The 26,627-nt window shown below is 45.1% G+C and overlaps 1 protein-coding gene across 9 annotated transcripts in view; it reads left to right on the forward strand.

The window, feature by feature from the left end:
- Positions 1-26,627, forward strand: part of RAD51B (RAD51 paralog B) — a 720,881-nt gene that overhangs the window by 606,406 nt on the left and 87,848 nt on the right. Inside the window, exon 12 of one of the 9 annotated variants that reach the window (XM_059914493.1) lies at positions 8,460-8,949. The exons of the other annotated variants lie outside the window; for them this stretch is intronic. Within the exon in view, the coding sequence (XP_059770476.1) occupies positions 8,460-8,476 (17 nt within the window). The 3' untranslated portion in view covers positions 8,477-8,949. Of the gene's footprint in view, positions 1-8,459; positions 8,950-26,627 lie in introns of those variants that run through there. 9 annotated transcript variants of the gene reach the window in all.

Below are 26,627 nucleotides of genomic sequence, written 5' to 3' on the forward strand. Positions count from 1 at the left end.
GGAAGATTACAAGATAATTTCAGGAAGAAAAGGGCCAGTTCTGCCCAGATGGCTTGTAGGAGAGCCTTGATATGGTTGGTGCCTGTATCTTGATCACTCGGCATTTTGGTAAATAACATTTGAAAGCATGGTCTTATTTGGATAACTTTTGGATAATATTTGAGGGAACAAGATACATAGAATTGCCTCTCTGACTCTCATTGCTAAGATCATGATTTTGACAGGAAGGAGGAAATTGTTTAGGGAAAGTATTTAGAAACTGGAACTACAATGAATTGGTAGGCATTGAGAAACTACAAAGAAAGACTATTAGAAATAGTTGGAAAATGGGAGAAAGTGGATTACTAAAGGAGGCTGACCTGGAGCTGGGTGTCCAGGAAAGAGAAACATTCAGGAAAGTGTCTGATGATGCAAGAATCCCAACCAGTAAATAAAAATGTCTGGGAGATTTCAGAGCCTCACCTATTTGCTTTTGAAACTACACCTTCCTCTCTGAGGTGTTTTGGAGGTGGCAGAACCCTCTGCCCCTGTCAGCAATGCCACTTAATGCAAACCTCTGGGCATTCCCTCCCCTCTGGCTATGTGCTCCCAAGGCTTTGGGGAAACAAAAAGGAGCTCTGATCCTCAGAAAAATGGGGATCCCTCCTGTATTAGAGAGACCACCTTGGATTTCCATTCCAGCTCTGGTAGGTTCTTGAGAAAATCTCTAGCATCCTAGTTTTGTTGGCTTGAGAAAGACAATGTTGACCTTGATTCAGTGCTTTGCAAACTGTTTTGCAACCCACTGGTGGGTCATGAAATAAAATTAAGGAATCATAACCAGCATTAAAAAAAAAAAAAAGAAATAGAGAATGGAAAATAACATATTATAACACACATATTGTACTGTTTCATGAAATATTTCTTGTGTGATTGTGTGTGTGTACATGCATTATGAGTTTATGTACAGAGGTTGCAGTGCAAAATGTTTTTCTTACTTGGATTGCAGTCATCGGCCTGGGTGATCTCTAAAGGCCTTCCCACTTCACCTTTATCTGATTCTCCAAGGAGATGGTGTACTTATCATTCACTTAGCTCAGGAGAGTTCTACCCTTGAGATCTCCACAAACCAGAACATAAAAGCTTATTTTTGCCCCCAGTCTTACCAGATGACTGAGCTAAAAAAACACCTGCACCATTCCCCAGGTTTAAAGCAAAGAAACCTTTGATCCCTGGGTGATAACCTTGGAAAGGTACCAGATATCAAGGCCAAGAAACTTTTCTTGTGTGAGGGGTTGCTCTGGCACAACAGTCCTGAGGTGGCATGGAGGTTGGTACCTACAGCTCCGGGAGGGGGTATGCAAGCCATGTCTGAGGGGCATAGAGACAGAGAGGGGAAGGGCTGGAAGAGGGAGGGCAGCTCCTGTGGTACCAACTGAACAGGAAACTGCCAGCCCAGCCACTGTGGCTCAACATTCCGTCTTTGTAATGGAGCTAGCCTGAAGTGGCAGTAAAGAATAATCCAAACGGGCTACCCTGGTTTTTCGGGTGGGGAGCAGGGCTGTTAGTGAATGTGGGAATGATCGCTGGGAGCCTTTCATCCCCTTAGCAAGCCCCAAGATTCCTACCAGCCTGCTAACCAGGAGGTTTTATACTACCTGAAGAGCTCCTGAGTGCAGAAGCAGAGGGAGGGAATAAAAGGTGAGGCCAACATTCGATTTACCGGCTCCACAGGCCATTCCCCTCCCCGGTTCTCAAGGATTAGGATGCTGAGAACAGCCGACAACTGGGGGCCTTACAGCCTTCCCGCCCCTTTGTTCACTGGGATGGGAGGGACAATAAAACGGCAGGCTGGAGAGACTGAGGGGCTTGGTATAGAGATTTCTCAGGCTGCTTTTTAAACACTTGAAGGAGCCGGTCCATGCTATTGTTGTAGTAAAATAGAAAGCGGAACTATTCTCCCTTTGCAAGAAAAAAAAAAAGAAAAGAAAAGAAAAAGAAAGAAAACCCACCCTCCAGCATCTTCAGGAGGCCGCCTGGCTCAGGCTATTACCATGGTAATACCGTGCTGTTTGCATCTTCTTTGTCTGTCCTCGCACTGGTCCGGGATCCTGGCCTCTTCTGGTTGGGCCCAAGACTCTGGAAATACTTGGGCCCCAGACCCTGGAAACATTTGGGCCCCAAAGGAGAGGGATCTCACAGCCCCCAACTTGCTGATGGTTCAGACTCTGAGAGGGGCCAGGTCCCAGCAGAGGGAAAGTTCAGCTATTTTGTGCAACTGAAGTGGGAAAGGTGGAGGGGGTCGGGGAAGATCCCTTTAATCCATTTTTCCTTTTGTTCCCAGAGTTCACCATGAAATCCCACTGTTCACTGAGTGGGAAAGCTTAGAGGCTTGACCAGCCCAGAGAGAGGCTAAGGGATGCCGGGACCTAGTGGAGAGGAAAAAGCGGGACTTGGCTTCGGGAATCGGCTTGCATGGAGTGGGTCCACAGAACCGCATGGCTGCAGAAGGGAAAGGGGCGTTTACAGTGAACTCCAACTTGACCCACATCTGTTCTGGTCGTGTCCTTTGCTTCCCCAGCAAGCCCCAAATGTTGTGCCACCCAGAGCACAGCTGGGGTCCCTGGACCTCTTTGTCAAGGCCGGGAATAAAGATTCTGTACTTGAAAGCAGCCAGGCCCAGGCCGTTGCTGATGCTACAGGAAGCAAAGGGAAAACCCAGGGCCTGGGTCTCCCGGAGCCATCCTGGCTTTCATGGGGCTCCAGGCAATAAAGGCCTGCCGACTTGGCAAAGAAGGAGATGCTCTAGGAAGGGTTGGCCAGGGAAAAGGCAGAGGTGAGCTCAGGGGGGCTCCTCCTTGTTCACTTTTCCCTTGCCCTACACTTACCTTTTCCTTAGGAATCTAGGAAGCGTTTGAAAAACGTAAACCAAGTTGTTTTGAACAGGATAGAGGACAACGGCTTAGTTTCTCAACAGGACAGAATTATGTGCTTTTATATTGTTTAAAAAAATAAAGATCAGGTAAGACAGGTTGAATCTGGATTCTGGTGCTATTCTTATTAGCTTAGGTTTGAATGAGCAGCATAAACCTTGGAATGGGGCTAGGGAAGCTCAGGGGAGCCCAGAGCGCCCAGAGATGGGTCCAGAGAAGTCTAGAAACAAAGCTAGTTTTCTGTTTTTCCAACCAGTCCCTATACTATAACCCAGTATTGGGACTCGGAATAAACCAGAAAACAAAGAAACAATGATTTTTTTAAGAGCTGGAAAGCTATGTGCCTCATCTTTCTTGTAAAATCAAGAGTGGTTATTTGACCACCTTTCGAAGCATGTTGGAAAGGCATTAATCTCCTCTGTTTGTTCCTTTGTCACAAAGTGGAGTTACATTCTTCCACCCCATTTTCTTAGTCACTGAGCCAACTGGATGATTCATTGAAAAATTCTTTTTCCCCAAATACCACGATCTGATTTCATCAGATTTCAGTTAAAATCAGTAACCCATCTAAATGTTTCTGCCCAGTGGACTCAAAGTGACCCAGGAGAATCTCAGTCTGTTTCCATCCAGGTATGGAGGTGTCTGCTTGGTAAATATCACCCCCACACCTGGCACAGCCTGGCATGCTTTGGGGAGCCTGGCAGAGAGCCCTGGGATTCAGTGGAGCAGAGTGAACTCGCTCGCACAGGTCACGGAGGAGAGGGCAGAGCAGGCCTGTCGTCTTGCCCTGAGCTGCTTCTGCCCGCCCTCCACGGGGTGCTTCCCAGGCCGGAGAGGCAGGGCTCCCATCTGCAGAGTCTCTCCTTCTCTTTCAACATTCACTTCACATCCCCTCCCTCCATGACATCGTCCCGCACTGACCCTTTCCTTGGTCCTTTCTTTTCCTCTCACTGTTAGCCTCAAAGGACAGATTTTGTTTTCAATGTGGAAAACATATTTTAAATACTGAACATTACAGAAAATAATAAAGCAAACCCATGACTCTAACATCCAGAATTAACAGATGTTAATATTTTGTCTTTGTTTTTCAGATTTTTTTTAATCGAAGTATAGTTGATTTACAGTGTTGTTTCAGGTGTACAGCAGAGTGATTCAGTTATACATATATATTCTTTTTCAGATTCTTTTCCATTATAGGTTATTATAAGATATTGAGTATAGTTCCCTATACAATACAGTAGGTCCTTGTTGATTATCTATTTTATATATAGCAGTGTGTATATGTTAATCCCAAACTCCTAATTTCAGATATTTTTAATTACAGGGATAAAACCTTACAAAATTCAAAACTCCTTTGCTCCTATCCCAAGTCCATTCCTTCTCTCCCCTACACTCCTCCACAGAAGTAAAAGCTCTCCAGGGTTTGATGTATATCCTTCTCCCCATTCTGAAAAACTTTTCTACATATATGTGAATCCAAACATCAGATTTGTTTTGAGTGCATCCTAAATTTTCATAAATGGTTTATTATACCATCATTCCACAGCTTGCTTTTTTCACTTAGCATTGTTTTTGCAACATATCTGTGTTGGTACACATAGATCATGTTCTTTCATTTTAACTGAGGTATCCATATCCATTGTATGAATGTACCACATGTTATCCATTCCCCTATTGACAAAAATTTTGATTATTTGTTAACTTAATGAATCCTGTTGCCCATGTTTCTTGGTATGTAGGTGTGAGGGTTTCTCTAGGTATATATCAAAAAGTAGAATGGCTAGTCAGGGAATGCACATTTTTATCTTTACTATATACTTTCAAATTGTTCTCCAAAGAGGTTTACCAATTTACACTTCTTCTGGAGATAGTGTACCAATTCCTATAATTATAAATTCACCGTCATGTTTCCATGGGCAATCTTCTTGTGTTTCTTTATGGCTGCCTCTTTTATCTCTGCCATTGGGGTGTAAGTTTCCATAGCTTTTAGAGGGGTCTTCTGTACAGTGCATGTGCTTTATGCATATACTTACATGATTAACTGACAGAAATTATTCTACTCCTCCTAAAGTTAACGATATACACCTCCCAGAAAGGGACCTTTTCGTTCCATTCATCACCTTCATTTTCAGGTGAGGGAACTGAGTTCCAGAAAGGTGAAGTGATGTTCACTGCCTCAAAATTGGGTTTGTAGGCATTCCCAAGTACTCAGCCTGGGCTCCTAAGATTTTTATAAAATCAGAAATGAATTTGGGCCCCCTTGTCTTCCATCATGGCAGCCCCTGTGACAACTTATCTCTCAGGCTTCATGAGCCTCTGTTGGGATACTCTAGGCCCATCCTGAATCTTTTTTTTTTTTTTTATAAATTTATTTATTTATTTATATTTTTTATTTTTGGCTGCGTTGGGTCTTCATTGCTGCGCGCGGGCTTTGTCTAGTTGCGGCGAGCGGGGACTACTCTTTGTTGTGGTGCGCGGGCTTCTCATTGTGGTGGTTTCTCATCCTGAATCTTGAATCCCGAAATTCTAAGCTAAGATGGAACAGTCACATTGATACAGTGATCCCTCAAGAAATTTCCTAAGTATACTTGGGTTATAAATTTGGCTGGGTGGAACCACAACCTAGATTAACAGTGGTGTACAAGGTAGAGGTTGACTGCTTTCTCACATAGCACTGTGGAGGAATGCAGTCCAGAGCTGGTATGGCAGCTTGGCCCCACATGTTGGTCCAGGGGCCCCAGCTCTTAGCTTGTTGCTCCATCATACCTAGGATGTTGCCCTTGTTGTCATGGTCCAAAATAGCTCAGTATCATGTCCTGCATCCAGGTAGCAGGAGTTGTGTGGGGTAGAGATTTGGTGGGAGGAAAGGGCAACCCCCTTCCTTTAAGGATATTAACCAGAAGTTACACACATTATTTCTGCCAATCTACCAATATATGGAAAGAAAGACTGGAAAATGTAGTTGTTAATCTCGGTGGCCATGTGCCCACCTAAATTTCGGGAGTTCTATTATCATGAGAGAGAAGAGGAGATGAATATTTAGTGACACATTTCTTTCAGAAGAACCCAGTTGCAGAGATTAGGCCCCAGCATACAACAGTACAGACCCTAGGGCTGGACTTGTTGCATAATGTTGAAATGCAACATAAATATTGCAGTTTCTCAGAGTTATCTGGAAAGCAGGGTTCCAGCCTAGTACTCAATTTGGCTCAAATAAAACTCTTTTCTGTTCTTAAAAAAAAGAAAAAATATTATATATTTAAAATGCTATCAGGACCTTCTTTGGCAGAGTCTAGAGCAGAGGAGTAGAGTATCACAGTCAGTAATGCCACCAAAGATCAGCACCCAGAAATCTTGTTCCGCCTCCCAAGACAGAATCTCTGTCAAGCAAAAACTTAGTACATGTTTTGCTATTGTGCACTATTCAAGAAAGATGCTTGAACAAGAGCTACTAGTGCTTATAGCACAAGGCAGGGTATAAATTTGGTTCCAAAGTCATAGACTAAACACATTTTTTTTCCAAAATGTTTTCTCCTGTCTCCACTTAAAAAAACAAAAAAAAACAAAAAAACAAACCAAAAAAAAGCCATGGAACAAAATGTCAGTTGGAATAAGGTTATAGAGAAAAACTTTATTCCAAGGCCTGGACTGTAGTTAGACTAGATCCACACTCCTCTTTTAGAACTGGGAAGCCATTTAGCTATCTTTAACAATTAACAGTTAACAATTTGCATTTGTGAAAATGCCCAGGTAATAATATCAAAAGATGTTAAATCAATTCAGGTTGTTGATTTTCTTTGAAAACCTCTTCCAAAAGGACTTGGAGTTCTTTCTGGAATATGACTTGAGCTCCATTTCAGTGAGTTCAGTTAAGCAGGTATTTCTCAAACATCTATCGTTTGTAAACCATGGTGCTCTGACGAGATAGGCTGGAAAAAAAAAAAATGGTCCCTTTTTTTTAGTAGCTCACAATCTAGTTAGCTCAAAAACAAAATGTGCAATCAAAAGCAAACTGCCACACCTATTATCAAGGTTCAAACAATGGGATTTGAAAGGATAGAGGAAATAGACTCATTCCATCTAGGATGACTGAGGAAGGTTCCTGAGAGGACATGGTACTTGAACTGGATGTCAGCTCCTGAATACTGACGAAAACGGCATTCCATTGTCTCTTGACAGAAGCCAGTTTCTTTTGCTGTTTGAGGATAGATTTGGGCACGCTGGGGAATGCTGATTAGTGCCATGTGACTAATGTTGAATCATGCTGACTAATGTGTTCTAAATGGATTGATTCAACAATAAAGGGAACATTGAGAGTCAAGAGTTCAGATCCTGAAGTTTATCATGTGATGAAGTGTAAATCACTTAGCCTCGGTACTTCATTTTTTTTGTCAATTAAAATGTGCTCATGATGAGAAGCCAACAAATCACCTTGACTAAAAAGTGCTTTACAAATCTCAAGGATAACAGAAATGCTTAACAACAATTCCCAGGACAGGCTTATGCAACCTTGGGTCATTCAGAGTCCATACAGAATCAGAAGATCCATCACATGCTTCTCCCTAGCCATGTGAAACTTCAGTTTCCTCACACATGCCATGAGAACTGACAAATAGTGCACGGCACTCACAAAAACTGACAAATAGAGGAGCTTTTGAAAAATCTTCCTATCTACCTACTGGGGCGTCTGTGTTTTTCGACAACAAATGTCGCCACAGAACGAAAAGCTTGCATTGCACACACAGCTCTTTCTCTCTTTTGACATCTCCCCAGCTAGACTGCTTGAGAACCTGGCCTTCCGTGTCCAGATGTTTACTGAATTCTGAAGCCCCCCCCCAAAGGGCCCAAGTTCTTTTGTTGCTCTCCAAATCACTTCCCACAGAGACTGACCAATGTCCTGAAGGAGCCCTTCAATAGGGAGGATAAATGGAGGCAGATGAAGACATGACCCCCTGAGGCTCACCCACGTCCCCGCTAACAAAGGGTCTGAGGCACAACCTTGTAAGGAGCATTTTGGTCAGGAGCATCCCCTCGAGAGGCCAAGTCTCCCCCACAGGGCTGCTTTCAATGGCTCCCATCGTAGTGGAAGCCCCGAGCATTTGTTAAGGGCTGCGGTGTGCTAGGTGTAGCACAAAACATCTAAATCATGGCCCCCCGGTCTTTGTGAGGGCTTCCTGGCTACAGATGGCAGCTGGCTTTCTCAGGGGAAACCTGGGGAGTAGTAGAGGAAGCTGAAGAGGGGCTCCCGCTTCTCTGGATGACCTCTTCCCACCCAGCCCGGAAAGGCTCCCCTTTTGTCTGTAGCTATCGGTAGTCAAGCCAGGGCTGTGGGGCCTTAACCCACACCTGTGCTGAGTTTCTGGGTGTCTCAGGTTTGCAAAGCCATTGGCTCCCTGGGTAATAGACAGGTATGTGTGTAAGAGGACTGCCGTCGGAAGGAGAGGTTTATTTAGACTGCTAGTGAGAAGTTAGTGCATTTCATGACAGCAACGGTTTTTCAAACATTCTTTCTCTCCCTCTCTCTCTCTTTTTTTTTTTTTCCTTTAGACCAACAGAGGCCATAGGGACACTATGACCTTTGTCTAGAGCTGATGGGGGCGTGATTTGTGAAATGAAACAGGACCGGGCTGCTTGGAAGAAGGAAACGGAAGCCAACATAATGGGGATTAATTAGTTGATTGCTGTTGAGATGGTAACAGATTTGCACACACCCCCCCCCCCCCCTCCTTACCATTGAGCCAGCCATCTCAGACCTAGCAGGGAAGGTGAAGATGAAGAGGCCTTTGTTCGGGTCTCTAGATGCTTGGGGCTGTAGGCTTTGCTGCCTTGGGATGGCAACAGCCATAATAATAATAATTTGCACTTATATAGCACCTTTCAACCAGGCACCTCAAAGCGGTTTAACCACATTAATTAATTAAAGCCCACAATCCCCCTGGGGAGAGGAGCAGGATGACTAACAGGGTTTGTAATTACAGGAGGGAACATTTCCGAATGAAGTATTGTCCACTAAATAAAAAGAGTAGGTGTAAAGGAATTGGGGTCTCCAAAGAGTAACTGATTCAGAAATGAAATCATGGAAAGATGGGGGAGGCTGGGGGCGGGCATGGGCATGAGGGTCTGCTCTTTTGTCAGAGGGAGGTCGATGGGCTCAGAATTCACTGACAGGTTCGGATCCAACTGAGAAGCGGGACATGTATGGTATTAGTGGCATTTGGAAGGTCATTAGTGGTACACCTATTGTGGTGTAAATTCAAGTTTCACTGGTACATTGTGTAGAGCCCTGCAGAACAAAGAGTGAGATTCCTGCAGTATTTAATAAAGGATGAAATGATTTCTTTAGATCCAAAGCTCAAGGCTGGGCCAGTCAATTAGCAAATAAATCAATTGGTGACCCATAGGATAATTCAGTCGTTTCTAGCAGAGCACCCAGCCTACCCCCTCCTTCTTCCATGACGTTTCCAACCAAAGCTTCAAGGCTGTGGGCTTCAGCCCCTTCAAAGCCGGGCATCAGATCTTCCCAGCCTTTGGCACTGGGACCTCTTTTACCCAAATTGTTGGTGACACTCAAGCTGCCCTCTGTAGAATCACTTTGTATCTGCTCCCCTTCAGAGGTTTTTAAATGCCTTGGATGCTAGGATCAAGTCTTGTCCTATCTCATGTCTGCTTTCAATGCCCAACAGAGTGCTGTGCACAAAGTAAGTACCCAATCGGTGAAGAATTGTTGGATGACAAAATCCTTTAACAACTCAGTATTTGTTGACTACATACGAAATGCTAAGGCAAAGCTCAAAAAACAGGCTATGTGTATTACAAGGAATGGAAAAGACTCGTGTACTCCTAACTATAATATAAAGCAGAATAAAATAAAGTTAACATTATAGATGTACGCCCAAGCCACAGGCTACAAGGGCCAAAGGAGGAACATTTTATCCAGCTGGAGTGAATCAAGGAAGGTATTCCTGGAGAGCAAACAATGAGCTGGGCATTGGAGGGCGAGAAAGATTTTGATGGACCTGGAAGAGGTGGAGGATACAGTTTCCAGACTGTGGTCATTTGTCTCGCTCTGAGTGAGGTGCCTTTGGAGAGCTTGTGGTCTTCAATAGAACATTTGTGAAAATCAAGCTGAGTTTTTGCAGCTGATTCAATGTACGTTTCCTGTGAATTCTTGACTATGAATTGGCTATTTTCAAACAGCCAGGGACTATTACAAAAGTTGAGAAAGATATTTTGTTCTCCGTAACTATTAGTTCAGTCTCTCTGCACTTTCACTGTCCACCAAGAAAGAAAAGCTAAGCAGTTCACACATTAAACTGGGCACTCAGGAGTGTCTGAGAAAGGTACGAGGAAAACATATCTCGATCCCAGATGTCAAAGATTAAATGGCTTCCTACTTGAGGCCTTTTTTTTTTTGACCCCAGGAAACAGTAAGACAGTGCTCTACCCCCAGTGATTGACAGACAGATCAATCCCTGTGCTCTCCTACTCCAAGGCATTTCACCACAAACCATGCTGCCAGGACAGGACCTAAGCACTGTCTTTGCATTGTGCCAATACTCAGTGCTGCTGTGTGTCTCACACACACTGTATGTGCATCTGCTTATCTGATCCTCCCCACAGGTTCGCAAGGTAGGACTTCACATCATTCCTTCTTTGCAGATGAGGAAGGAGGCAAGAAAAGTTCAGTCTCTTGGTAGAAAGTGATGGAATGTGGATTTGAACCCAGGTAGTCTTGCTTCTTCCTCTCCCCACTCACCCCTGTAGTATTTCTGTTCGTATCTATTACAACCTTTCTTAGTCATCCTCACTAAAGTACTCAGCACAATACTGTACACGTAATAGAAATTCAGTGAATATTTTCCAAATAAAAGAATCATCAGAGCAATACTGGTGGTTGGATCTTCCAACGGGAGAAGTGACTGAAGAGAATATGGTAGAGATTCCATCACTGTCTCCTTCTCTTTTCACCATTATTAAAAATGAGGAGACATGCATAGGAAAGGTGCCCCCAGGGAATATTCACACGGAAGAAGACACAGGTGGCATTCACGAGCTGAAAATCTGCCAAACTGGTACCACCCATGGAACGCTAGTGAGGCATCTTGAGTTGTTAATGACTTTTATTGAACTTGGATGCGATGAAGTAATTTCTTGGTGTGTGTGTACATATACATATATAACGCAAAGTCCAACTTTTGTCTCCCTACTTGTACTAGCATCCTAGTTACTGTGTTGATGTGCTGCAGTCCTGGTCAAGATTCAGAAGCATGTGGTCCCTGTCAGCCCATGGAGTGAACACTTCTGGGTTAACCCAGAATTGCCTAACTCTATGCCTAGTGACTTTTAGTTGTATGTTGTGAGCAAAATTACTGCTCAGAGACGGGATTGTAGAAGTTTGTCCTGCAAAACCAGGATTGCCAAATGAGAATTCTGGAGTTGGGTGATGAGGATTAGGTAATGGAGGAGAGGGGAATGAAGGCAAGAGGAAGTGCAAAATATCAGATTCTGTCCTAAAAATCGTGGTCTTAGAACCACTTGGGAGGGTCATTTTTTCCCCAAGCTTTGGTTTTAATATCATCACCATCACTTTTGTCCTACAGCTATGAAAGGACCTTCTTTATTCCACTACAGAATTCACCAGAGGCTACTTTTACTCAAATGAAGGGAGCAGTCCATCACACTTCTCAGATGAATATCCTAAGTGCGAGAGAAAGCACATTGCCTACTTCTCTGAATTTCAATGAGGGTGAGGTTCAGATGCAGCACAGGTGCTCCAGAACTCCAAACAGAACTGGGAGGAGAGATGACCAATAAATAGCGGGCATAAGTCAGGACAGACTTGGTTTTGCTGCTTAAACAAACAAGCCATGAAATCTCAGTGACTTAAAACCAGGCCTGTGCATGTCTGAGAGACCCTCCTGGGAGGCTGTCCTCCATGTGATGATTCAATAGTTCGTTTCGGTATCAACATGCACTTCACACTTGCCATTAGGAGGGGAAGAATGAGAAGGGGGTGGAGCATTGGCAATTAAGGGCCTCCTCTAAGAAACGACACACATCACCTCTCTCATGACCAAGCAGTCATGTCGTCCTTGGAGTTGGGAACCTCGTCTGTATTTGGAATGGAAGGAGAACTGGAGATTGGCAAACACTTGTAATGTCTGCTGCATACTGTAGACCCAGGGAGCTGGCAAATGTCTCCTTCTTTCACATCCACACCTTGTGCCTTTCCCTTGGATTACTGGGCATCTATCAAAGACTTACAGGGTAGTGTTGAGAGTTGAAGACCAAATAGTTTTGCAGCCCATTTTAGTCCACAGGTGACCTTTTTGAAAAAGAGGAGTAGCCAGGGAAAACCAATTAACTCTGGGTGCTTTTCCCTTGAAGCTATCTGATACTAATCACTCTCGGAAAAGATAATGGGTTAAAGGGAGCCATGGCCCGATTTCAATAATACGTCTAAGATAGAACAGCTCACTTTGAGTTGCCCAGGACCATCATGCTTTGTGTGAAATGGCTTCTGGAAACATGCCCTTCTGCTTCCATTCCCTCCCTTGTTACCGGACATGATTCAAATTCCCTCTAATCCCTGCGACTTTTCCAGAAAGCAGATTTCCCAGCATCAGAAAGAGAAGAAAAAGAAAAACTTTCCCTTATTATTCTTCCAATAATGAATTCCTGCTCTGAGTGGGCTGCTTCCATGTGTTTTCAGTCAAGTGCTGATGGCAGCCTTGCTGGGGGACATTTCCAAGAGGCTGTGGACATAATGGATGAGGTCTCGTATTGACAAGAGCTGCTCTCAGTTTTCCTTCCAGTTTAGCCCTCCTGAGCCCTGAAATCCGAGATGAGAAATGATTCACGAGATCTCACTGGTGAACCAACATGGCTGCCACACCTCTCTGCTCCTTTTAACTTGGTAAAAACTCATGGTTTTAAAGCTTCCCTCAGAGAGATTTGTAGACCTGAATCTTAGCAACTTAGAAAGGACTTACCTTTCTTAGACCAAACCAGTTCTTTGTAGACGCCAAGATCTCCTTTCTTTAGGACTGAAACATAGTCTTTACCTGCCTTGACATCAGAATAACAAAGGGAAAAATTAGGTCACACCATTTCCTGCCTAAAACCTAATCTCAAGTACACAAGATGCTTCCAAATAAACAGTGGTGGTAGGTCATGTTGGCTAAGGGAACCAGCCTACTCATTTTCCCCAAAGAAAATGTCTTCAAATAATAATTCAATTTTAACTTACCTACACAGAACTTGTTCAAACTGTTAGTTATAGTTGGGTCTTTCCATTGAGAAAAATCTCAGTTACCTTAGGTAAAAGGGGACAGGTGTTGTTAAGGATACGGGTGGTCTGGAATTGGAGAGCCTTGAGGAGCAAAGGCAACCCTAGGGATTCATTACCTTAGAGACTCTGCTTCTCTCTGCATATCTGTCCAAGGCAACTCTCTCTCCCAGCAGACATGCCCTACATACTATAGTTCTGCTTATTCAAAACTTGAGCTGGCATGTGGCTTGTCCTGGTCTCTTGAGCTCCTCTCTCTCCACCTCAGCCTTTCAACTCCAAGCCCATTGGCTTTTTTCCTTGGTATTTCCTAGTTAGAATTCCTAAGAGAGAATATGATTGGCATAGGCTCATCTTATTGTTTTGTCTCAGTTAACATCATTGGTCACTAGCCAGCCAGTCTGCTGTGGGCTGAAGGAGGAGCCGAAAGCATGGCTGCCTAAGCAGCAGCAGATGTGGGCAAGGCAGCTTGCATTAGAGGGACCCGTGAGAGGGTGAGATGATGAACTGTAGTGTGCTCTTTGTACCCTTAACTGGATTGCTACACAGATACTCATTCACTCTCTTGCTTCTACCTCCCCTTCTCATCACTGTAGACCTGATCTCCCCTGTCGCAGCCTGGTCCCCCATTATTGCTCATCCCTCAACCCCTGACTCCAGTATCCTACTTCTCGTCCTGTTAAAGTACGCCATCACAGGGACTTCCCTGGTGGTGCAGTTGGCTGGGGCTCCATGCTTCCAATGCAGGGGGCGGGGGTTCAATCTCTGGTTGGGGAGCTGGATCCCACATGCATGCCCTGGCTGGGAGTTTGCGTGTCACAACTAAGGAGCTGGTGAGCCACAACTAAGGCCTGTGAGCTGCAACTAAGGAGCCTGCTGGCTGCAGCTGAGGAGCACACGTGCTGCAGCTGGGGAGCCTGCGAGCCACAGCTAAGGAGCACGCCTGCTGCAACTGAGACGCGGCGCAACCAAATTAATTAATTAATTTTAAAAAAAAAGTACCCACTCATGGAGGTGTATGACTAGTGAGTGGGAAGGAAGAGGTCTTAACATGTATTTGAGAATAGAAGGAAGACTGGGGAAGGTGTGATATGGAAGGAGGAATGGAAATAAAACCCTTTCATAGCTAAAGAAAATCTCATTCCCACCAGGACCAAGTCCCTTTGCTCTTTCTCCCAATCTTTGCAGCAATTTCCCTCTCCCCAAAACCAGACATCAGCAGAAGCAAGGGAAAGTTCCGCTGAGGAACCCTGACCTAGCAGAGAGGGAACGTATTCTGGCTCCACTAATCCCCCAGACCTTTTTCTGACCCCTGTGGGGATTCCTAGTCCCCATCTCAGACCCTTGCCTTTCCCCAGCCCCCATCCTCAGGCCTCAGGGAGCCCTGGTCCCAGACCCTTGAATAATAAGTGCCAAACAATTTACTTTCAAACTAAGGTTTAGAACACAAGTGAAGGACTCTGTTTAGATAAGGTCTTTGCCAGTAGTGTCCTCCCAAGATGCACAAAGCTCTTCATTGGCAGTTTTCACAAATCTTCGTGATGGTTTTGGAGGACTGGTCACGTGTGGTGTTGCCCTATTTCAACGGAGTCAGAGAAATTGTGCTTTGTCTGAATTCACACAACAACCAGAGAACTAGGAGGAGTATTGAATTGTGATACTGAGCTTTGCCTTTTATTCATCAAAGACCATTGCCTGTATACCTCATCAGATGGTGGTAAAAACCCAACCCAATACATCTACATTCAAATTTCAGTATTTCCATATTCCTCTCAGTGGACATGAGGCTAGAAATTCATTAAAGGGAAATCTAAACAACCCTGTATTTTCCTGCTCTTTCCTGAGCTCTGAGTGTGTCACTGTTGATTAAATCATTGGTCAAACCTTGTCCTATGACTGACACTTTTATCTACTGACTAAAATTACAGAGTTTCCCTAGGAACCTAAGATGGCAGAGAAGGTGGTTCCAATGGTGCTTCTAAACCTGCTGCTGTGGGATTCTAGAGCCAGTTCCTCTGGATCACTTCCAGATCTCTGCTCATTTCATTTACGGTCTGGGGTTGAAGCCTATTGCCATTGGCTGTCCCCTGGGATCTGAGAACCAATCTGGGGTTTGTCCAACCTCTCTCTCCAACACAACCATCCCCCTTCCACAGCCATTACCACTCTAATAGCTTGAAAGTTGATGCAAAGATGGAGCAGAAGCCAGTCTGGCTTTCTCCCAGTTCTCTAGGCCCCTCTGGGGTTAATCAGCAACCACCTATCTTTGTGTTAATAACATAAGCCTCTCTAACTAGAACACCTGGAGGAAACCCATAGGAAGGCTTAAGATGAAGCCAATTCTGCAGTAATTATTCTGACAATCAGTCTGTTTAACCTGAACTCAGACTCTCCAGACAAAAACAGCTTGCTAAATTCAAGCACCTAACTGGATGGACCAGTAACTCTTAATGTTCCTTGAGCCAACTTGTTTTGCTAATACTTTTCATGCCCACATCTCAGCTCCAAAGGCTCCTTATGCTGTGAATGTCAGGCAACATCTCCCACATTTCAGGTTTACAAAATGTCCTGAGTACATCCCACTGGTAGAATTCTTTAGTGGCGTCTTCCCACCCCTTTCCCTACTCTCCCAGCCTGTCTGTTGGTGGGGTTCACACCCCTGGAGAAATAATAGGCCTTCTTAACTGGGATTGCTGGCCACTTCTCTTAGTAACTAATCCAGATGCCCTTAGGTGTTAGGTGATTACCTGTGCCAAGGAAACGGGCCAGGGGCTGGGGAGGTGGAAAGGGTGGGCAGGGGCCACATGGAAAACAATCCCCTGCTCTATTCATCTGCTAAAGCTACCATAACAGAATACCATAGAAGAGCTTAAACAACAGAAATTTATTTTCTCCCAGTTCTGGAAGATAGAAGTCCAAGATCAAGGTGCCGGCAGCTTTGGTTTCTCCTGAGACCTCTGTCCTTGGTTTGCAGATGGATGCCTTCTCGCTGTGTCTTCACATGGCCTTTCCTTTGTGTGCACTCCTAGTGTCTCTTCCTCTTCTTGTAAGGACACCAGTCTTATTGGATGAGGGTCCTGCTCTTCTGACCTCCTTTAACCTTAATTACTTCCTTTTAAAGGCCCTATCTCCATATATTATCATAGTGGGGATAAGGGCTTCAACATATGAATTTAGGGGTGGGGATACAATTCAGTCCATAACACCTGCCATAATGCTGTTTCCCTCAACAGATCATCTTCCCTCCTCTGATGCTACCCTTCTAATACTGAGTGAGAGAAAAGTAGATATTGGTCAAGAAATGGCAGGTGTGACTCTGTGCTGTCAGTTTGAGAATGGCCAAGCTAGGTTGGGGCACCTGAGACAGAGTAAAAAGACAGATGGATGGATAGATCCATGAAGGGATGGTTGGATGGATAGACGGATGGATGAATAAATGACTTAGGTAGTGTGTTGATAGCACCAGGGCACATATTAACTTATACTTCTTTGGAGTTGTAGTTTTTTACAGGGAGGGGTTGCAAACTCAAACGCTCACGCTAAACAGGTAACAGAGTTGCGAAAAGAGGCCAGGTGCAATAATTGGGAGTAGTTGGGACTGTGACAACGTGGAAAGAGTATGCCCTGTCCTAAGGGGCAGCTCATACCCAGCTCCAGCCCATTGTTACTATGTGGGATGCCAGCCTAATGTTGCCAGAACTTCTGATTTTTCAAGGGAAGCCAGAAATCTGGATTTTCAGATGAAATTTTTCTTTAAATAAATCTTTAAACTATGGAAACTAATTCACCAATTATAAAATACTGTGGAGGCCAAATAAGCACATTTACAGTCTGAATGAACCCTGGAGGCTGCCAGATTTCCACTCTTGGAATACTAGAAAGGCATCTGTAATGTCATCACATGAGGTTGTAGGTGTTTAAGAACTCAGGGTCATGAGTACATTGCCAGGTTCATATTCCAGCCCACTACTTACTAGTTTTGTAATCTTGGGAAAGTTATACATGTAACTCAGAGTTGTTATAAGGACGAAATTAGTTAATACACGTCGATGCCTAGAAGAATGCCTGCTGCCTAGTAAGAAAGTAATAAGTGAGCCAGTATTATTAGGCAGTATCACGAAACCTCTTGGTTGCCTCATCTGTAAAATGGGGACAACATTTGCCTTACCTATACCCTGGGGACAACATTTGCCTTACCTATACCCCAAAGGGAAGGAATATGTATGAAAGGGCTTACAAAAGTGTGCACATTGCTAAGAAATACACCACGCATTACCTTTGTTACTATACCTATAAATGAGGCTCAGCCTTGCCCAATGCAGGCATGGGAATCCCTAGAAGAAGGAAGACAGTGGCGACTAGAACTGGTCCTCTTTTCTTCCAAGGGTCACTTGGCCGTATTGCTGTTCTTAGAATTTGGTGAGTTTTTCTTATTTTCTTATGAAATTTTTAAACATTCAGAAGAGTTGAGGAAACAGTATCATGAACACCCAAGTACCCTTATCTAGATTTAATAATTGTTAACATTCATCTTGGTGAGTATTCTTGGCAGAGACGTGGGAATGGAATGTGGCAGAGAGGCAGTAAGGAAATAGGGCAAGTAAGACCCAGTCAGATGTAGGTGGTTCCCTTTTAGATAGGGCCCCAAAGAAGGGGGTTTTGTGCAGGGTAGCTTGTTATAGATGATACATTAGCACCAACGTAAGGAAAGTGGCATTATAAGCCGAAACACAGAAATTATTTTATTATTTATAAGGTTTGCATTTACTGTTATTTTAAGGTTTTATTTTTTTTTTGTTATTTTTAAGGTTTTATACATGAACATATTCATGTATTGCTCGTGTAATTGAAAATTAAGAATGTCTAAAGAGACTTTCAACGTGGAAATGTCTCTGTCATAAAGAATTCAGGAAATGAAACTGTGGATCTGTGAGAAGCCCAGTAAAATCACGGTAATAAAAAGAAACGTTGGTCACTAAAAATGAAAGATTTGAGGAGCAGAAACACTCAGAGTCAAAGAAAGTATATGCCAATTATAAAGGGCTCTTTTCTGTTGAAGCATCTAAAGGGGTGTCTAAGACATATTGCCCCATTTCTCAGCGCTAGCTCTTACTGCATGTAAATGCAAAGGCTTCTACCCTGGAAAGGATGCTTTACAACGTGAAAGCAACTGAACTTTGCTTTAAAATTCTATTATTCAGACCCTTCATTAATTTAAGCTGACATTCCTCCTCAGTTGAGGCAAATCATCAAAGCTTTACTGTATTGAGAACCTTGAATGCAGCAACAAAGAGCGAGGGGTTTGGAGGGAAACGTGGAGGGGGGAGGTGCTGAGAGCTCAGAGGCCCAAAGAACGGAGGGGAGGGGAGGAAGAGGGAGGGGAGGACTGGAGTCCTGAGAGGCAGAGGGGCGAGGAGAAGAGTTAGAGGAACCCAGATAGACTATGGAGGCGGTTGGTAGACTGAAAGGGAGAGGGACCGGAGGGCCCTTGGCTGCAAAGCTGCCCCGTGAGCCTCTGTTAATCGACATGGTAGAAGCAAAATCAGCCTGCCCCTCTGCCCTCACAAATATTTCTCCAGGGTCAGGATAAGAAGGGAGATAGGGAATAGGGGAAGGGAAAACATTTCCCTGTTCTTCCTTCATTCAGTTGCCTCTTGAATCTCCTGCCTGTGGTGCCCTGCTCAGCAGCACAGGGCCTGGCGGGAAGTCGGCCCTCTGGGCCTGGACCCCCTAGCACCCCCCGACCCCACCCCCCATCATCGGTCCCGTCTGGCCCAGTGACACCTTCACCCCAGGCCGCCAGCAGGTCCGCCTCTTCCTTTCTGGTGTGATTTACTGCAGGATGTACGAAGTGGGATGTACTAGGTGGAATATGTTGGGTGCATTGTTGAGGCATCAGGCAAGAAAGGATCTTTGAAACGTGAGGCCATCACCCACAGGCTTTTATTGTGCATCTACGATTTCTAAGAGAATAAAGTAAGATTTGTAAGGTAAACTTGAAAGCCTATGGGAAAACTGGGTTTTTTCAATGTGTAACTTAAGTAAAATACTAATTTTGAAAAGCAAGATACAGTAGTCCCCCCTTATCCGTGGTTTCACGTTCTATGGTTTCAGCTACCCACGGTCAACCATGGCCAGAAAATATTAAAAGGAAAATTCCAGAAATAAACAGTTCATAAGTTTTTAATTGCACGCCGCTCTGAGTAGCGTGATGAAAACTTGCACTGTCCAGCTCCATCCGGCCTTGGACGTGAATCATCCCTTTGTCCAGTGTATCTATGCTGTATACACTACCTGCCCATTAGTCTCTTAGTAACCTTCGGGGTTATCAGATTGACTGTATCACCGTGCTTGTGTTCATGTGACCCTTATTTTACTTAATAATGGCCCCAAAGTGGAAGAGTAGTGATGCTGGCAATTTGGATGTGCCAAAGAGGAGCCGTAAATTGCTTCCTTCGAGCGAAAAGGTGAAAGCTCTCAACTTAATAAGGAAAGAAAAAGTATGCTATATATAGAGTTCAGTACTACCCATGGTTCAGGCACTGGGGGTCTTGAAACACATCCCCCGCAGATTAGGGAGGACTACTGTAGTCCCAGATGGTCTTTTCCCTGCGTCAAAAGAGTCGTCAAGGATACAAGAGAGCCACGTGGACACCATGGAGCAGACAGATCCTGGTACCCAGCAATCCACCGAGACCAACTCAGAGGAGGCTATAGGACTTCAATTTCCAGACTGCCACCTTCCAGCTCTGTGACCTCAGCGAACCCCTGTGACCTCCCTGAGTCACAATTTCCCAGTGTGTAAAATGGGAACAGAAATAATCTGTCCAATCTTCAGCCCAAGGGACCCATGAGGGTGACCATGTTGGTGAACGGATGGTTTTCCAACCTTCACTGCAGTCTGAACCTGGGTTACTACATTGACCTGTTCTCCAGCTTTAAGACAAATCAGATCGTGCTATTCCTCTGCTCAAAACTCTGAAGTGACTCCCTTTTCACTCAGACTGAAAGCAAAGTCCCTCCCCTGTCCTTAAAGCCCCACGTGCTGTCCCATCTCATGGTCCCCCCCCCCCGCCCCCCACCTTGCTCACCTGCTGCAGCCACCTGGGTCTCCGTGCTCTTCCTCCCCTCAGGGCCTTTGCACCTCAGAACGCTTTGTTGGAATGCTTCTTCCCCAGACAGTCCCATAGCTGAAGCCCACACCTCCTTCCCCAGATATTGGCATGACTCCCCCACTGCTGAGTTTTTGCTAAAATGTCATCCTCTCCATGAGACCTACCCAGTTTAAATTGCAGCCCGCTCTCCTTACCCCCATCCTGCTCTCCTTTGACTTTCCCAAAGCACTCATCACCAAGCAACATAATAAATAACTCCTTATGTTTACCATTTGTTGTGTGTGTCTTCCTTGCTACAATATAAGCCCTGGAGGGCAGGCATCTTTGATTTTTCACTGATGTGTCCTAAGCACCTTGAGCAGTGTCAGGCACATTAAGGACCCTCAATAAATAGGTGGATCTTTCTTAGAGGTCCAGAATATAAAACAGACCAAGAAGGGCTGCTCCAGTTGAAGGGAATATGACCTCAAAGTCTCCTCCACCATCCCTGCAGGCTCTCCATGGAATAACTCTTGCTCTGATGAGGAGGTTTGAAAACTACTGACATTCCCTCCTATGTAAAACCAGCGTTGAAGATACAAAGCGCCATGTAATATCAAGTCCAAGGGCCTGGCACAGTGGTTGGTACAAGCAGGTGCCGGGTTGGTAGAGGTTATAAAGGGATTGGGGGGCAGCGGGGAGACAAGGATCCCAGGACTGGATCTTGGCTGTCATTCAGGTCTAAGCTTAACCTTCACCACTCAGCCAAGCCTTACCTGTCTATCCTTCCTTTGTTTCACACGGCATAACTGTGTGACTGGAAAACAAATTTTTAAGGACGTTTGTTGAGTATCTACCGTGTGCTGGGCAGTGTCTGCGCTCAGCTCGCTGCGTAAGTGATCTCACAAAACTGTCAGCCCTCTCACCACTGTCACTATGGTACCTCATACCAGGCCTGGCACATATAAGGTGCTCAATAAATGCTCACTTATTTCCCTAACAACCCTCTGGGGCAGGTACTATTAACCCCATTTTCCAAGTGAGGGACCGAGGTTCAGGTTTAGGTAGCTTGCTTCAGGTCATACAACTAGTGAGTGGCAGAGCAAGGGTTTCAGTTCTCCTTAGATAAGCTCCAGTCACACTGTTTCTGAGAGAGAATTCGGGTTAGACCATCCCTCCAGGCTCCCCTCAAGCAGATCTGTCTCGTGGCCACACCAGGAGATGAGGGGAGAGGTATTTCTTTCCTTCTTGGCTTTCTCTTCTCCATCTGGGTTCATGTCCTCCCTTTGTACAGTTGGCTCACCTGGAGGGGTCTCCTGCCACCTGTTGATTAATGGGCCTGCCTTTCCCACCCTCCCTGGCTGGGTAACCTCAGAGCTAGCAGTGGTTCATCTTGAATCATAAGTCAGGTTCTGAAAGACATTGCAAGCTTGTGCTCAGAATCTCCCTAGAATTCAAATTCTTTTTGAGGGTCATTTGCTTACGAGTAGAGTGATGGATTTCATGTCTCTCCCTTTAAGAAAAATCTGGATGGTATCTGCTGGTTTCCCCCTGCCCCCTTCAAAAACACAGCCCTAGTTAGTCCATCTGATGCAGCTAGAATTCCCCCAAGGACCCCACACTCAGTTTCCACTCTGGCAACACTAAGGTAAAGCTCCAATCATGTCATCTCTTTACATAAACAGAAATTATTTGTAACTAGCATGTTCACTGTGCTTTCCACATCCCCATTCTTAGCTGGGTTTTTCTTTCTTAGCCATGCCAGCTCTTAGAAAAAGGCTAGAGTAGTTCTTCAGTTGTGTGGGACTGTCCTGTGTCCTGGAGGACATTTGTCCTTCCTGCCTCATCCACAAAATGCCAGGTGCATCCCCCAGTAACTGTCAGAACCAGGAGTGCCTGTAGGCAATACTCTAAGCACCCCTCATTGAAACCACCAGTGATGGTACTTCTGAAAGATGGTGCACTGGAGGCAGATACTAGGTTCTGCCATTGGTGAGGGGGTCGGCCTACCCCCAGGGGCACCTCCTTTCTCCCAGTGTAAGTTGCTTCCTACCCTTGGACTTGATGAACATTTATTTTAATCTCTGACTTCTCCCATATAAAAATGTAGACAGTGGGAAGGGGAGGAGGAAGTACTGAAATTTTCCCTGGGCCCATATCCTCTTCTTTGAAATGATTTTGGACTCTTTTTCAAGTTAATGATTGAGAGAGTTTACTAGATGTAAGTTACCAAGCCCAGCAATCAGAGTCTGGGATAAAAGAGAGAAACAGGGACAGAAACAAATGGATTCACCAGGACCCAAACGCTGGGCTGCACCCAGTGGGGCTTCCCCACTTGCAGCCCACATCAGTCCTGACTTGCCGTGGAGCCCTGAGTTCCACTCCTCTCCTGCCCAACAGGGCATGGCGAGTTCTCTCTAATTTCTAAAATATCAACATTCTCTGTAAGGTGAATGGCCAGAGTCAGGATCTTCCAGTAGGGCAGGGATTCTATATAACTCCCTAGACCCTGAAAGAGAGTAACTATCAAGAACCATCCAGAGAGGCTGTCAGATGAATCAGTGTGTCTGTTCCTCTTGTCCTGCTTCTTGTTTCTCCTGGGCACGATTTACCACACATGCCAGTGCCCCGGCTCACAGGCCATCTATTCCAGACCTGCATCCCGCCCGCCCATCTTGCTGGGGCCGTGCTCTGTGCAGCTCTCAGCACATCCTGTTTGTTCAGTCTCCTTTGTCTCCCACTGGAGCAATAGGGAGAGAGGATTCCTCTGAGTCCGTTTGCTTTGGGCTTTGAAATCAGATCCTGGCACACCTGATTACACTCAATAGCTGGAAATGGTAAGGATGTCCGATGGGCAGAGGGCTCTTGTTTTAAGCTGTGCACACCAGGAAGGCAGGGGCTGGGTCTCCTCCTTGGGTCTGCGGTTGGAAGGGGCAGGATGCTCTGACAGGAAAAGCAAACAGTGTAACTGAAGGGAAATTCACTTGAAAAAGAACGCAGAGCACGACCATCAAGCAGCATGTAAACTGTCCCTGAGGACACAAAATGGAGCTTGGACTCATTCCTCTCGCCTCCTGCATCCCTAGTTGGGAAACATTCAGTTCCAGTAACCATCTGCCCAACAGCCGGGAGGGTCAAACCTCCCTGTCCTTCTTTTTTCTGTACAAGTGTTGCCACTGAGACCTTGGCAAAGGGAATAAAAACATAGCAACTTACATGCCACACAGTGGGAAGCTCAGCAGGCATTGGAACATTAAAGGGCAGCTCCAGTGCTTCCAAGAGCGCCTCAGCCTCCATGCACTGCAAGCTTTCCAACAGAGATGCTACCCCAGTGCACTGGTCCAGTGGCTTGAAAAGTCATTAGGAAAATTTCACACATACAAAAAAGGCATAAGAAGCAAGCTTGACCCACACCCAGCTTAAGAAATGAAAGATTACGGATGCAGTTAGAGCCTCCAACGCCCTCTCTGAACCCATCCTCCTCCCCACCTCTCCAGAGGTAACCGCTCAGCCATGCTGGGCATATCCCTATACTTTGTACATCCCGGTGATGTGTGCGGCCATCTGTGGGGTAATCGCTTAAACTTTTTGAGACTCACTGTCTTCACCTGTATAAAGGGGCTATTGAGAGGATTAAAGGGAATAATTTATGATAAATATTTGGCTGTTGTTCTTACAATAAGGAAAAAGTCAGCAGAAAGAATTAGGTCAAATGCAAGGCTCTTCCCAGCCTGGCCCTGACCTGCCTGGACAGCCTCCCCTCGACCTGCCTGGACAGCCTCCCCTCCTCTCTGCAGCCCTCCCCAGCCTTCCAAATGCCATGCTCCCCAGATAAGGCACCAGTTTTCACGGCTTTGGGCCAATGCGGCTGCTGTGCTTACCTGCCTGAAATGCTCGTCCCCTGTTTCAGTCTTCTTCAACTCTGGGCTTAGATGTCACCAACTCTGGGAGGCCTTTCCCATCACCTCAGGCAGTGACTCCCGGTGCTCCCATGGCCCTCTGTCTTTGAGCACTTGTAATGTGCACATGACATTCCCAATATGCCCACCCCACTTTCTCCCTGAGCTGCAAATGCAGCAAGGCCAGGGGGGTCTCCTCTGGCCGCTCCAGCCAGTGGCCAACCCATTGCCTGCTGGCGCAGGGCAGGCCCATGCTGAGTGAGTGAGTGAGTGAGTGGGGGCATGAATGAATGAATGACAGTTCAGTCATCAGACTTACAACTTTCTGCCCCAGTTAACATGGAGAAGTCCCCAGTTCTCCTTATAGGCATTTTTCTCCTCTAAGTCCCAAATCGCCTCTGTCCTCGAAGCACAAAACTAAAAGGTCTCTTTGTATTTCTCAAAGTTGGAGCAAATATAATAGGAGCATGAACTTTCTACCTTCATAATTTCAACAAACAAGAGCTTTAAAGAGAGTCCTGGACGGGCTTTATGCAGGCCTTAAACGTGTTTTTCTCGCTGTCTTGCCACTTGTGTTCTTTTTCTTCTTTGCAGCCTATAGAAATTCTTAAAGACAGAGAAATACACAAGCCCATTCGTCTTGCTTAGAAAATCCATTTTACCACAACAAAACCCAAATATTGGGAAACAAGAGCCTGGCTATTAAGGTGTTCTCACCCGCACCCATTGTTCTCTGCCAGAACATTTGGTTGCTACTGTGTAGATTCAGCTTTAGTCATGGAATTTTAGAGGATGTGTCTGAGAAGTGGGATCAAGGGCAAGCCTGATGGTAATCTGCACCATAAGCCGATTGGGTGCCCTGGCACTGAAAATGGGCACACAGGTCTGCCCAGGAAGGAAACGTGAATTGAGCATGAGAGCAGGGGTTGGGGTGTGTGCCTGGAACACAAAGGTCAGCCTTGAGTTTTTTTTACTCTCTTTTTTCCCACATTTTAAATTTTTATCAAGGTGAAATTAACATAATATAACCATTTTAAAGTGAACAATTAAGTGGCAATTAGAACATTCACAATGTTGTGTGCAAGCACCACCTCTTTCTAGTTCCAAAACCGTTTCATCACCCTGAAAGGAAACCCCATACCCATTAGGCAGTGCTCCCCAATCACCCTTCTTCTCAGATCCTAGAAGACCCCAGTCTGTGTTCTGTCTCTCTGGATATACCTATTCCAGATATTTTATATAAATAGAATCATATAGTACATGACCTTCTGTGGCTGGCTTCTTTCACTAGCATGTTTTTTAGGTTCATCCACATTGTAGCATGTATCAGTACTTCATTTCTTTTTATGGCCGTGTAATATTCCATTGTATGGATATACCACCTTTTGTTTATCCATTCATCCACTGATGGACATTTGGGCTGTTTCTACCTTTTGGCTATTGTGAATAGTGGTGGTATGAATTTGTGTGTACATGTATTTATGTGAATGCCTGTTTTCAATTCTTTGGGGTATATACGTAGAAGTAGGATTGCTGGATCATATAGTAATTCTATGTCTAACTTTTTGAGGAACTGCCACACTGTTTTCCACAGTGGCTGAACCGTTTTACATTCCCACCAGCAATGGAAGAGCACAGGTCAGATTTCATTCTTCTGGGAGTCACATTCTAAAGTGGTACGAGGCCCTTCCAGGTCTAAAGGGCCATTTTCGATGTACACAGAACTCACAGTCTATATGTGAAGATATAAATTCTGTACAAACCTGTGGACAGGGAAAGCGGAGAAAGTGGAGCCCTTGGTAGACAAGTTGAAGGATGGTTCGGAAAGTAATGGACTTTACCTGGCTCCTTGCCGCGCTATCCTTAGCTAAACAAGGAACACACTGAAGAATTTCATTGTCTACCATGGCTTCTTTTCACTTCTTTCCAGTTTGTCTTCACTCCTACTTTATTCTCAAGACCGTAGGGTCGCAGTGACTTTTCCACCCTTGACCAGATGCCAGTAAACATGTGGGACTCTGTTAGCTTGTGATCCAGCGTTTTAGAGCTCCCACATTTGTGAATGCTGAATGCTACACATGCCACTCGTCAACATCTGCAAGCCAGAAATAGGGGGAATACCTTGAAAGAGAGAGCTGCAAAAGCAGAGTTATTAATAGTAGCTGTTGAGAAGAAAGGAAGGCCATCAACAGAGCCCTGCTGAATTAGACTCTTCAGAGGGAAAGGGCACAGAACTGGTTTCTTTCTGGAAACCACCTAGAAGGAACCAAGGCCTGTGTTAAATCTACATATCAGTATTATTTGATTGGAAGAATGAAAAGTACTCTAGAGTTATAATCTTCTCTCACAGTCTGGCAGCTGAGATCTCAGCCATCTCAGCCATCTAGGGGGGGAAGGCCTTCCTGAGAAGGCTGGGGAACACCTGGGACGGCAC

The sequence above is a fragment of the Balaenoptera ricei genome, chromosome 2, assembly GCF_028023285.1.
Source record: "Balaenoptera ricei isolate mBalRic1 chromosome 2, mBalRic1.hap2, whole genome shotgun sequence".
Lineage (NCBI taxonomy): Eukaryota > Metazoa > Chordata > Mammalia > Artiodactyla > Balaenopteridae > Balaenoptera > Balaenoptera ricei.